The following is a 13774-nucleotide window of genomic DNA, read 5'->3' as shown; positions in this document are numbered from 1 at the left end:
ATAACTCTTAATTCCACTGTTAGATGAACAGCTTATAATTGTAGTAGTAATATTTGTCTTCTACTTACCTCACATTTAATTTTTTTTTTTTTTTTTTTTTTTTTTTTGAGACGGAGTCTCGCTCTGTCGCCCAGGCTGGAGTGCAGTGGCTGGATCTCAGCTCACTGCAAGCTCCGCCTCCCAGGTTTACGCCGTTCTCCTGCCTCAGCCTCCCGAGTAGCTGGGACTACAGGCACCCGCCACCTCGCCCGGCTAGTTTTTTGTATTTTTTTTTTTAGTAGAAACGGGGTTTCACTGTGTTAGCCAGGATGGTCTCGATCTCCTGACCTCGTGATCCACCCGTCTCGGCCTCCCAAAGTGCTGGGATTACAGGCTTGAGCCACCGCGCCCAGCCTTCACATTTAATTTTTAACTTTGATTTTTAATTTTTTTATTTTTATTTTTATGGATACATAATAATTGTACGTATTTATGGGTTACATGTGATATTTTAACATAGGCACACTCAATATCATTTTCAATTGTCTTTTGGAGAAAACAAGTTTAAAATTTTGATGAAGTCCAATTTAAACATTTTTTCTTTTATGTATCATGCTTTTGGGTCATATTTCCCCAACCCAAGGTCACTATTTTCTCCTGTGTTTCCTCTATAAGTATTATAGCTTTAGATTTCACATTTGGTCTATGATCCACTTTAGTTAAATTTTGTATATAGTGTGATGTATGTATTGAAGTTTTTTTTTCAGGGTCAGGAAGAGACGGATATCCAGTAGTTCTAGTGCTATTTGTTTAAAAGTTTTCCTTTTTCCACTGCATTGCCTTTGCACCTTTGTCAAATGTATATGTTGATCATACATGCATGGGTCTATATCTGGACTTTTTTTTTTCCCATTTGTTTTTTCTATCTTTACAACAGTACCATACAGAATTACTATTACTTCAGCTTTGTAATAAATCTTGAAATCAAGTAGTGTAAGTCCTCTAATTTAATTTTTTTTTCTTAATTCTTTTGGCTATTCTAGGTCCTATGCATTTCCACATGAATTTTACAATCAGCTTACCAAAACAATTTTTGGTAGTATTTTGATTGGAATTGTGTTGAATCTGTAGATGATTTGGAGAGAATTGACATAAAAATATTGATTCTTCTAATCCACAAGAATGATCTATTTATCTCACCATTTATTTATGTCTTTAATTTCTCTCAGCAGTTGTTTTCTGATGCTCGACGTACAGATTGTTTGCATCTTGTGTCAAATCTATCCCCAAGTATTTCGTATATTTTATGCTATTATAAATGACATTTTAAAACTGTAAGTTCTGAGTATTTGTTGCCAGTATATAGAAATATAGGCTGGTCCTAGTGAAGTAGTGTTTACAACTAATTGACCACAACCAGTAACAAATGTTTTTGTTCTTTCTGTACTCCCACTGCATCACTTGACTAGAAAAAAGAAAGAAGGAAGGGGAGGGGATGGGAGGGGCTTGCTTGTTATCTGTTTTATATTCTGCAACTTTACTAAACCCACTTACTAGTTATAATAGCTTTTTGATAGAATCCATAGAATTTTCCACATTTCTAATCATTCTATCTGTGGATAAAGAGAGTTCTACTTCCTTTTCATTGTAGATACCTTTTGTTAATTTTTCTTACCTTATCAGATTTGAAAATCAGTGTGATTTATGATATAATCATCTCAGTGGATGCAGAGACAGCATCAGACAAAAGCTAATCTATTCCTGATAAGAATTTTCAGTAAAATAGGAATCAAGTAAAATTTCCCTAGCCTGATAAAGAGGGCATCTATTTAAAAAAAAAAAAAAAAAAAAAAAAAAAAAAAAAACCCTACAGTTAATAAGCAATAACTCCCCTTTCTCCTTCCCCTCAGCCTCTGGCAACCTCTATTTACTTTCTGTCTCTGTGAGTTTGCCTATTCTAGGTACCTTATGTAAGTGGAAACACAATGTTGGTCCTTTCACATTTGGGTTTTTTCATTTAGCACAATGTCCTTAAGGTCCATCTATGTTGTAGTATATATAATAATTAAAATTCTTTTTATAGCTAAATAATATTCCACTATAGGTATATATCATATTTTGTGTATCCATTCATCTGTTGAACACTTGGATTATTTCCACCTTTTGACTATTGTAAGTGATGCCACTATGAACATGTGTGTACTGGCCATTTATATATCTTTGGAAAATGTCTATTCAAGTCCTTTGACTTTTTTTTTTTTTTTTTGAGACAGAGTTTGCTCTGTTGCCCACGCTGGAGTACAGTGGCGCGATCTCGGTTCACTGCAACCTCTGCCTCCCGGGTTCAAGCAATTCTCCTGCCTCAGCCTCCTGAGTAGCTGGGATTACAGGCATGCACCCCCACACATGTGGGTATTGTTTTTTTTTTGTATTTTTAGTAGAGACGGGGTTTCACCATATTGGTCAGGCTGGTCTCGACCCCCTGACCTCAGGTGATCCACCCACCTCGGTCTCCCAAAGTTCTGGGATTATAGGCGTGAGCCGCTGCACCCAGCCCTTGACCATTTTTTAATTTGCTTGTTTAGTTTCTTTGTTGTTTAGTTGTCGGAGTTTATTATATATTCTGGATAGTAATCCTTTATCAGACATCACGTGCAAATGTGTTCTCCCATTCTATGGATTATCTTTCCACTCTCTTGAGTGGAAAAGGTTTAATTTTGATGAAGTATAATTTTTCTGTTTTTTTCTTTTTTACACCTATGCTTTCAATGACATACGAAAGAAATCATTGCCTAATCCATGGTCATGAAGATTTTCAACTATATTTTTATCTAAGAATGATGTGGTTTTAGCTCTTAAATTTGGGTCTTGATTCATTTTAAGTTGTTTTTTTTTTTTTTAATATGTGGTATGATGACGGTCTAGCTTTATTCTTTTGCATGTGGATATCCAGCTTTCCTAACATCATTTGTTGAGGAGACTGTTCTTTCTTCACTGAATGGTCTTGCCACCCTTGTTGAAGATAAATCCACCATATGTGTGAGAATTTCTTTCTGGGCTTTCTATTCTGTTTCATTGTTCTGTGTGTCTACCATTATGCCAGTACCACAGTTTCAATTACCGTAGCTTTATAGTAAGTTTTGAAATCAGGAAATGTGAGTCTTTCAACTTTGTTAGTTTTCAAGATTGTTTTGATTATTAGGGGTCCCTTGAGACTCTGTATGAATTTTATGATGGGTTTTTCTGTTTCTGTAAAAAATGGCATTGAGATACAGTCAATTGTTTCTTAAAGAGTATTGAGGCTGGGCGCGGTGGCTCACGCCTGTAATCCCAGCACTTTGGGAGGCTGAGACGGGTGGATCACGAGGTCAGGAGTTCAAGACCAGCCTGGCCAAGATGGTGAAACCCCATCTCTACTAAAAATACAAAAAAAATTTGCCAGTCTTGGTGGCACACGCCTGTAGTGCCAGCTACTCCAGAGGCTGAGGCAGAGAATTGCTTAAACCTGGAAGGGCAGAGGTTGCAGTGAGCCGAGATTGTGCCACTGCACTCCAGCCCGGGCGACAGAGTGAGACTCCATCTCAAAATAAAAAAGAGTTTTGAATAATAAAGTCTATTAATTTACCTATGAAGCTCCCATTTCCAGTTTTGTTTATTCCTTTGTCTAAACACAAAGCCATTCCTTTATGGTATCCTTTTCCTTTTACCTGAAAGACTTCCTTTAACTTTTACTGTAATACACATACTATTGATGAATTTTTTCAGGTTTTATATGTTTGAAAAGCATTTTACCTTCAGTTTTGAAAAATATTTTCACTGGGTATAGAATTCTGGGGTTGACAGGGTTTTTTTTGTTTGTTTGTTTGTTTTTTCTTTCAGTACTTTAGAGATGTTGCCTCACTGTCTTCTCAGTTGCACTGTTTCTGATGAAGTCTGCTGTCATTGTTTCCTGGACATATTATGTCTTGTCTTTTCTCCAGCTGCTTTTAAATATTTTTTTATTATTAACTTTATTTGGTTATGATGTGCCTTGGTGTAGTTTCTTCATGTTTCTTTTGCTTAATGTTTGTTAAGATTCTTGAATCAGTGGCTTTCTCATTTTCATCAAATTTGAAAAAATTTCAACCATTATTTCTTAAAGTAACTTTTCTTCCCCCACCCCCACACCTCATTCCCAGACTCCAACTTCACTTACATTAGGCTGCAGAAGTTATCCCAGAGACTTTTTTTTTTTTCTTTTTTGAGATGGAGTTTGACTCTTGTTGCCCAGGCTGGAGTACAATGGTGCAATCTCGGCTCACCGCAACCTCTGCCTCCCAAGTTCGAGCAATTCTCCTGCCTCAGCCTCCCAAGGAACTGGGATTACAGGCATGTGCCACCATGCCCAGCTAATTTTTTGTACTTGGTAGACATGTTTCACCATGTTGGTCAGGCTGGTCTCAAACTCCTGACTTCAGGTGATCCACCCGCCTTGGCCTCCCAAGTGCTGGGATTAAAGGCATGAGCCACTGCGCCTGGTCTCCAGAGATGATTTTTATACCTCCTCACCTTGCTTAAGTCCAAAATGAGATCTCTGATCACAGTGGGGCTTCTAGGTTATCAAGACGGATAACCTACCTTGTCAGGTTCTGAATTACCTCATCATTTATATCTTTCACTTTCAGTTTCCTCTTTATTTCTGGTACCTAGAAACTTCTCTTTCTTTCTTTCTTTCTGACATGCTTAGTAATACTTTTTGAACATATTTGTTATATTTTACCTACTATCTCTAAGTATTTATATTGAGAGAACTTCAGGTTATCTTGATCTGTATCTCTAGAGATAGATAGCAGGGCCATGTCTCTGTTGACAAGGACCTATTGGTAGAGCAAGGAGCAGAGTATGCATTCTAACCTGGGCATTCAGAAAACCAGTAAATGTTCTATGTGTATATGCATTTGCGAAGTATTTGAAAAAAGTCTATAGCCACTTCAGTTTGATAATTTGGAATTTTGAATTAGTCTTTTAGGAATTAACTGATGATTACTAATCTTTAGCACTACTGAGGGTGTAATAAATTACATCTAAATATCATTTTTTTGTTAAATTCTTACTTTAGGAACCATTTGGCAACTCATAAAATATTTTATTTTTAATAAACATCATTTTCAGTGAATTGTTGTAAAATTCAATGGCTATTGTCTCAGAGATAGAGGACTATGCTGAACTACCTAGTGTGCCACAGTGGGGAAAAAACAAGCTTTATGGTGAGAATGACTATGTTTAAATTCTAATTCTGATACAGATCAGAACTACAGTAAGATATCATCTCATCTCAGTTAAACTGACTCTTATCCCCCAAACAGGGAATAACAAATGTTGGAGAGGATGTGGAGAAAAGGGAACCCTTGTACGCTGTTAGTGGGAATGTAAATTAGTACAGCCACCATGGAGAACAGTGTAGAAGTTCCTTTAAAAACTAAAAATAGAGCTACCATATGATCCAGCAATCCCACTGCTGGGTATATACCCAAAGGAAGGGAAATCAGTATATCAAAGAGATATCTGTACTAGTATAATTGTTACAGCATTGTTCACAGTAGCCAAGATTTGGAAGCAACCTAAATGTGCATCAATAGGCAAATGGATAAAGAAAATATGGTACATATACACAAGAGTACTATTTAGCTGTAAAAAAGAATTAGATCCTGTGATTTGCAACAACATGGATGGAACTGGAGGCCATTATGTTAAGTGAAATAAGTCAGGCACAGAACTACAAACGTCACATGTTCTCAGTGATTTGTAGGATGTAAAAATCAAAACAATTAAACACATGGAGATAGAGAGTAGAACGATGATTACCAGAGGCTAGGTAGGGCAGTGGGGTGTGGGGGAAGGTGAAGTGGTTAGGGGGAAGGTGTAGTGGTTAATGGGTACAAAAAATATGGAAAAAGTGAATAATACCAGCCTTTGATAGCACAACAGGGTGACTATAGTCAAAATAGTTGTACTTCTAACTGGATTGTTTGTGACACAAAGGATAAATGCTTAAGGGGATGGACACCCCATTTTCTGTGATGTGATTAATACCCATTGCATGCCTGTATCAAAATATCTCCCATATCCCATAAATACATTGACCTACTATGTACTCCAAAAAATATTTTTAACCAAAAATAAGTAAATTATAGTTCTGGCACTTCCTAACTCATTATAATACTCAGGATAGAAAATATATTTAAATAAAAGTTACTAGATTGAAGAATACTTACAGGCTCCTGAATTTCTGGTATATAACTGTTGAGCACTGATAATTCCATTTATTTATCCAACAAATACATATTTTAGATGCTTGTCATATGTAAGATAGTACACTAGATGCTATAGGAAATACAAAGACATATGAAATAGAGTCTTTTACCCCGGGAGTGTACAGCTCAGGTAGGGAGCAGTGAGACAAATACACAAATGAGTGTAGCACAGCACAATATGACAGCAGTGACAAGTATGTTACAAAGAAAGCTACCTACTGGGGCCATTACTTACTTCTGAGCAATCCAGCTTCTCACTTTGGTGTGACAAGGAGTGTTTGAATAACAAGTTTGAATAACAAGTAACCCAAGCCATAGTCTAAACAACACTTAAGACCTGTTTCTGAATCTCATAATCTAGCTGTTCTACCTCCACCCAATCAATGTGTAAAAATTTCTAGTTACTTTGATGTGTCCTCTTAGATATAGCAAAGGGAACCTCTACAAGGACAATATTTGTAGGACACAAGATAAGTTCCAGAGGCAAATCTACAGGTTATGAGAACAAATTTATACATTAAGTGTTAACTACAATACCTGGGATTTTCTAAAAAATCTAATAATGTAGAATAATATGGGGGAAACACATAAGCAGTTTTCTTTCTCAAAATTGGAGATGACTCTGAAGAGGACAGTTGGAGAGGCAAGTATAAAATCTGAGGAGCAGATAAGAAGAAATGATAACTATTCACCAACAACTACCAAACATACAAGAAGCTATGGCCATGATAAATTTAGGAAAATTCATCCTGAGCCACATGCCGAAGCCAGCCCATTTATCGGGATAGTCAGGGAGAGCTGTGAGCAAGGTAAAGAACCATACGCCAGGTGCCACATTTTGTGGCAGAGATCCCTGTATTTGATGGCCTTTCATATCTGCTGTAGTCTGTTTTTCAGCAGAGCTGTTTACTTAGAATGCTTTTATTATAAACCATATTTGTGATCAAAGGGCTTCCAGCTGTGATTGCTTTTAGAAGGTCCGTTTTTTATGTGTACATAGTGGCATAACAAGTCATTCCTGCCCAGCCAGTCAATTTCAGATTGGGCCAGCCATTTTGTGGATGAGCTATATCTTTTTCTTTAATTTTTGCTGTAGACAATAAGTATTTTATGCCTGGAAAGATAATTCATTTATTTAACATATGCTTATTAAACACCTCCCAAAGACTAGGCAGTATGTGGAATACAGACATATGTAATATAGACAAGTTCTCCACTTTTGTGGAGCTTACAGTGTCATGGGGTAGTTTCACATTAAATAAATAATTATGTGATAATGAATTACAGTTATGGTAAGTGCTTTAAAGGGAAAGTACAGAATGTTGTGAGAAGCTTTAAATAACTTGAAAGGGTGAAGTCAGGAAAGTAAGGTCAAATTAAAATTTTAAACATCTTGTGCATTTCCCCCATTTAAAATATAGAAAGGTAAGATTATTCTCATAGTTGGTTGATTACATTCAAGAGATATCTAAATTTGAAAACATAGACTTATCCACAGAGGCATAGGATCCTTAGGAGTTTAATCCTTGGCTGGGCGTGGTGACTCACGCCTGTAATCCTAGCACTTTGGAAGGCCAAGGCAGGCAGATCACTTGAGGTCAGGAGTTCGAGACCAGCCTGGCTAATATGGTGAAACCCCTTCTCTACTAAAAATACAAACATTAGCTGGGCATGATGCCGGGTACGTGTAATCCCAGCTACTCTGGAGACTGAGGCAGGAGAATCACTTGAACCCAGCACGCTGAGGTTCAGTGAGTGGAGATCGCGCCACTGCCCTCCAGCCTGGGTGACAGAGCAAGATTCCTCCTCAAATAAAAAAAAAAAGTTTAATCCTTTTTAGATGTCTGAAAGGGTAGACATCAGTTTTAACATGGTTTTTCATATTTTGTAGTATAACAGTTAGCTTCAGGCCAGCAACATCTAATTCTTTCTAATTTTTATTTGAAAGATTAGGAAGCAATGAAATGTTCCTATTCATACCAGAACTTTTAGGAATTAATTGAATTATCGGAACTAGAAGATATATTAGGCTTCAGGAATAAGGCCAGTCTTGATTAGGTATTTCACGTAAGAGAATGCTGAGCATATATTCAGCCTTGAGTAAGCATATATTGGAGAGACAAAAAGTGAGAAATTAACTATGAAATTTCCAGTTTTATAGGTCACAAATATTGGTGACTTTATATGGTTCTGCCTAATAAATAAATGACCAAAAAGGGAACCTACACTCTAGTGTGGACAGGTGTAGGTATTTATTATTAAAGTTAAGTAGATATATATATTGTCTATACTTCTGACTATAACAGATGAGAAATTCTGTTCATGAATTAACTTTTAATTTTAAATGAATTCATGATTTAAATATGGGCAGATGGTATAATCACTTCAGAAGCTAAAAATATTCTAAGAGATTTTCAACTTAGATAACTTTTGTTATTCACACTTCATGAGTGTGAATGTAATGGGGAAATACTTAATTGGTAACCAGAGCTTTAGTGGTGTGGTGTGGTGTGGTATGGAATGAGATTAACCGGAGTATTTTGCTTTCGGCCTCTTTCTACACTGATCCAGGGATTACTTCCTAGTCTTTGTTCTCCCTCTCAGTCCTTAGTTCCAATACTGACAGTCTCCAAGTTTATCTCAGAAAAATCAGGAGGAAGGGAGAAGAGAACTAATAATGAAAATGAACTAAGTGCCAGGTCCTTTGCTAGATAGTTTATATATTATTGCACTTAATTCTCACAGTGACCCTGTAAGACAAATATTATTTCTGTTTTGCAAGTGAGGAGACTGAGACCTGGAGAAGTTAAGTAACTTATACAAAGTCACATAGTTTATAGAGTTAGGATTCAAATATTCTTATTTCCACTATGTACCATGCTGCTCATCTTACTATTTGTTTGCTTATTTATGTCCTATACACTTTAAAAGTCTCCTATTTAATTGTAAGTTCATATAGGAGTAAAAAAAGAGGATTACCATTAGTTTTTTTCTTTTTTTTCAAAAAAAATAGTAATATGTAAAAAAATGCTTCAATCTTTTTCTTTAAGGATGAACGTGAAGCCAGAGAAAATGTGAAGAGAGAGCAAGATGAGGCCTATCGCCTTTCACTTGAGGCTGACAGAGCAAAGGTAGGCTTGGTCATGTACTTCTGGGATAAATAACTCAATTGTTCATTATTTAAATGCCAACCCTTTATCACTTTGATCCCTAAAAATATTGTGTTTGCAATAGAGAAAGCTAGATTTAGTTAACAGAAAGAATATAATCCTATCCACGGTTATTAAAGCATGGTTCATTTTGACAAAATAAAGTTTGTTTCATGAAAAATGAAAACAAAAATGAACCTAATATCTATTTCATTTGTTTTTTAGTTGGTCTATGATAGAACCCAGCAATTTTTAGAAAGCTCTTTAGGTGATTCTCATGTGTAGTCAGGGTTGGGAACTATTGATTTATTGAATACTTCTTAAGCACCTGCTTTTGTGTTGAGCTTTGAAGGAGAGGTGAATGAATAGGCCACAGTTTCTGCTCTCAAAGGAAGTTTCACAATGTGGTGGAGTTGATTAAGTAAAGAACACAAGTAGCTGTAACATAAGCCAAGAATCCTAAGTGTCATAAGGGAAGCACTGAGTTCTGTGAGAGTTCAGTGAGTAGGAGTTTCAGTGGAAATTTTTTCCAGGTTTTATTTTTTGGAGAGCCAGGTAGTGGGATTGTACTGGGCATGTTTCAAAGAGGAGATGGTATATGTGAACTGGACAGAAAAAGAGCAGTAGGAGGGAAGAGAAAGCAATATAAGCTAGCATCAAGGGTCCAGAATGCATGGAAAATGCATAGAGGCTGATTAAATAGCTTTAGATTTGGGTATAGGGCAGATAGGAAAGGCCAGAAAGGAAGACCAAAGGATGTCCTGAAGGATCTTGAATGCCACTTTACCCAGAGCTATCAAAGGTGTTTGAATAGGAACCTAACATTATCAGAGACCTATGCTTTGTTTTTGCTTTCATTTCCATTCTTGTAGAAAGAAACTTTTCCATTACCACAATATACCTCTGAGTCATGTTGACAATGAGCCTTTGAATGTAACATACTTTTTCTTTCTTTCCTCTTTTCTTCTCTTTCCTTATTTCTCTCTTTCTTTCTTTGTAAACAAGTCTGTGTTAAGTGCTTGTTCCTTTTCTGTTTTATCAACAGAGGGAAGCTCATGAGAGAGAGATGGCAGAACAGTTTCGTTTGGAGCAGATTCGCAAAGAACAAGAAGAGGAACGTGAGGTGGGGCATAATTTTAAGAAAAGTTATTCAAAAGCTGGGTTGTATTTCCACTGTATTTGATACTGAAGCTTTAATATTTCTTTCTTTTTTTTTTTTTTTTTTTTTTTTTTTGAGATGGAGTCTTCACTCTGGCACCCAGGCTAAAGCGCAGGGGTACCATCTCGGCTCACTGTAGCCTCCGCCTCCCAGGTTCAAGTGATTCTCCCACCTCAGCCTCCCAAGTAGCTGGGTTTACAGGCGCCCACCACCATGCCTGGCTAATTTTTGTATTTTTAGTAGAGACAGGATTTCACCATGTTGGCCAGGCTGGTCTCAAACTCGTGACCTGAAGTGATCCGCCCGCCTTGGCTTTCCAAAGTGCTGGCATTACAGGCGTGAGCCACTGCGCCCAGCTGCAAAACTGTTAATATTTCTTACAACTTATCTCTCTCTACTTTTCCTAGACTCATTTTAGTATGGAAGACCTAACATTTCCTTAATCATTCCTGATCTGTTGTATGGAACTCTTAGAAAACTTGATCTTGTACTAGATTCATGATTTTCTATAATCTTCCCCTTTTGTTGCCAACAAATATTTGTTGACAAATATTTCTCATCCTTCCTAGATGTTCTTTCACCCTACGAATAGAAATATTGTATCTCTACTCCCTTTCACAGGCTTCACTTTACCCACCAAAAGATAATGTGAGTTACTTTTGTAACATTTTGCTTTTAGCCCCCAAATGTGGGAAATTCATTTAGCTTCATAGATTTTCTCCCTGAGTTCATGTCATGTCCATAGCAATATAGAGGATTTTTCATTCACTCATTTTGCAAACATTTTTGGGATATGTACTGTGTGCCCCAAATCTGTTAGGGAACAGTGATGCAGACATGGATCCTGCCCTCCAGGAGTTCCTACTCTTATAAAAATAGAATTACAATACTATATGTAAACATTATTATAGAGGTATGCTTAAGGTACAGTAGGCACAAACAGAATGAGGGTCGAATGACTTCTTAGGCTGGCTTCATAGAAAAGAACATTCAGAACTTTTTTTAGATGTAGGATTAATGGCAAGATTCACTTATAAAAAGAGGAAGCCATCTAACAAGCAATGGAAAGGCCTGAAGGACCCTAACTGGGGTTGAGGAAAACTCTGTTAGTTACTACTCTCAGTCAAAGTATGCCACCACTTTCACTTGTTTAACAAATGTTTTTTGAAGAAGACCTGTGCTGAGCACTGCAAGGGAAACAGGATAATAAAATGTTTTCTGCCTATCAGAAGATATTACATCTTAGAGGGAAGATACAGGCTGTCTAGGAGTAACAGGAAATGAAGAAAAAATGTGCTAAATGACATAGAAATAAAAGCAAAATACTTAGAGAGTTCAAGGCCAAAGGAAAAATCTTTTACAGCTGAGATAATCAGACAATGTACAGAAGAAGTAATATTGGAGTCAGGTCTTGAAAGATAGGTGAAACCTAACTGTTTGGAAATCAAAGTTTATTTATGAGTATGTATCACATATATACACGATATTGTGCCTGACAAACCCTAGTCTCTGTACTCTGAGGACTATCAGTAATGGAAGGTAAAAAATATTTTGTTGAGTGTCTTCTGTGTATTAAGTAATCTGCTAGCTGCTTTACATATGCTTATCAATTAACCATTAAAATAAGCTACAGGGTTAGAGATTTATCTTTATAAGTGAGAAAACTGAAGTTCATTGAGGAGTTACATGTACAGAAGTGAGAACAGCTGAGATTCTCATCCAGGACTTTATGACCATAAAGCTCTTTCTCATACTCCATTCCAGTACAAAGCCATATATCATTGTGTCTATAGGAGTCATATATGCCAAGTTTCACAGAAGTTTAGATAAGGGAGAGATTAGTCACTATCCTTTTAAGCTATTTCAAGCAATATAGTTTAGGATTCTTGCTGCTTTATGCTGTTTTTCACACATGCACACTCTTGCTCTGTGTGTGTTTGTGTGTGTGTTTGTGTGTGTGTGTCTGTGTATTAGTATATCGTCAACCATACTGGCTTGCCAAAATGTCAAGGGTACACAATTAACTCAGTGTTCTGGATCTAGAGCTTGGCAGTATATGTAATTTCATCTGATGATTTACCTAATTTACCATGAGCTGAAACTTTCTCTCTTTCTAAATGTAGATAAAGTCCATCATCTTACAGAAGACCCTATCAACACCTTTTTGCATAATTCAATATATATGTTCTAGCTGTTAACATGTGAGAGGTTGGGGTACAGTGGGAGAGAGGACAGGTTATATTTTGCACCTAGTCATTACTTAAATTTGTCTATTGATATGCTCCCATAAAATGCAAGTTTGGATAATACTATGCACTCTGTTCTCCCTCAACCAAGTGTCACAAAGGCTCTTATAAATCCCAGCATTAAGAAATGGTTTATTTTCATTTAGTCCAATCTTGTCTAAACTTACTTGCCCCTTTTTTTAATGGAACAACAATTAACATATCATGGCATCCTAGTGTATCACAAACCACTGTTTGGGAAAAGCTGGTATTGTGCAACCTCTGAAGAAATTAAGACCCAGAAAGATTATATGGTTTACCTATGGTCACCAAACTGGTTGAACACATAATCTGGATCAGAAGCCAGGTCACCTGACTTTTCACAGCAACACTACCTGTCTTCTAACTGGAAATCCTAACCCATATAATTACATTGAGAAACAAGAGTACTTTTATTGTTTTGATTATCTTCAATATTCTAAGATCCTTTAGAAAAAAAGAAGTATTGAACAGTCAAATCACCTTGGTTGCAGGGAAATTCCTTAATGGTTAGCCTCATTTTGCTGTGTAATAACTGTTGGAGTGAAATCAAAAATCTAGAAAAGTATATTGATCTGGTCATTGGCCCTAATAAGGAGAAAGGCTATTCTGAAGGAAAAACAAACAACAGCAAAGATCTCCCCCATTTTATTAATTTATATATGTACTTATTCTTTCCAAAATCAGCTTCAAGAAACTTACGTGATGAATACATGCAATTAAAAGGGATTAAGAAAGAATAGATATAGAAATAAAGGAAAAGGACAAAGGAAGATAATGCCAAAGATAAGACTTAACACATTGACAACAGATAATCTAGCATAGGTACCAAATCCATGTGATAGGGTGCTGTACGTTTGTTCCACATGTACCATAAAATCTGTTCTATACTTGGGCCAAAACAAAGGAAAATATGATAGTTTACAAGTT

At 36.5% G+C, this 13774-nt stretch overlaps 1 protein-coding gene across 1 annotated transcript in view; it reads left to right on the top strand.

The window, feature by feature from the left end:
* Positions 1-13774, top strand: part of FAF1 (Fas associated factor 1) — a 522933-nt gene that overhangs the window by 464774 nt on the left and 44385 nt on the right. The window contains exons 16-17 of the mRNA XM_030912634.1: positions 9323-9403; positions 10467-10544. Of these exons, the coding sequence (XP_030768494.1) occupies positions 9323-9403; positions 10467-10544 (159 nt within the window). The remainder of the gene's footprint in view (positions 1-9322; positions 9404-10466; positions 10545-13774) is intronic.

The sequence above is a fragment of the Rhinopithecus roxellana genome, chromosome 12, assembly GCF_007565055.1.
Source record: "Rhinopithecus roxellana isolate Shanxi Qingling chromosome 12, ASM756505v1, whole genome shotgun sequence".
Lineage (NCBI taxonomy): Eukaryota > Metazoa > Chordata > Mammalia > Primates > Cercopithecidae > Rhinopithecus > Rhinopithecus roxellana.
The sequence above is the reverse complement of the archived record's forward strand: the minus strand, read 5'-3'. Positions and strand labels throughout refer to the sequence as shown.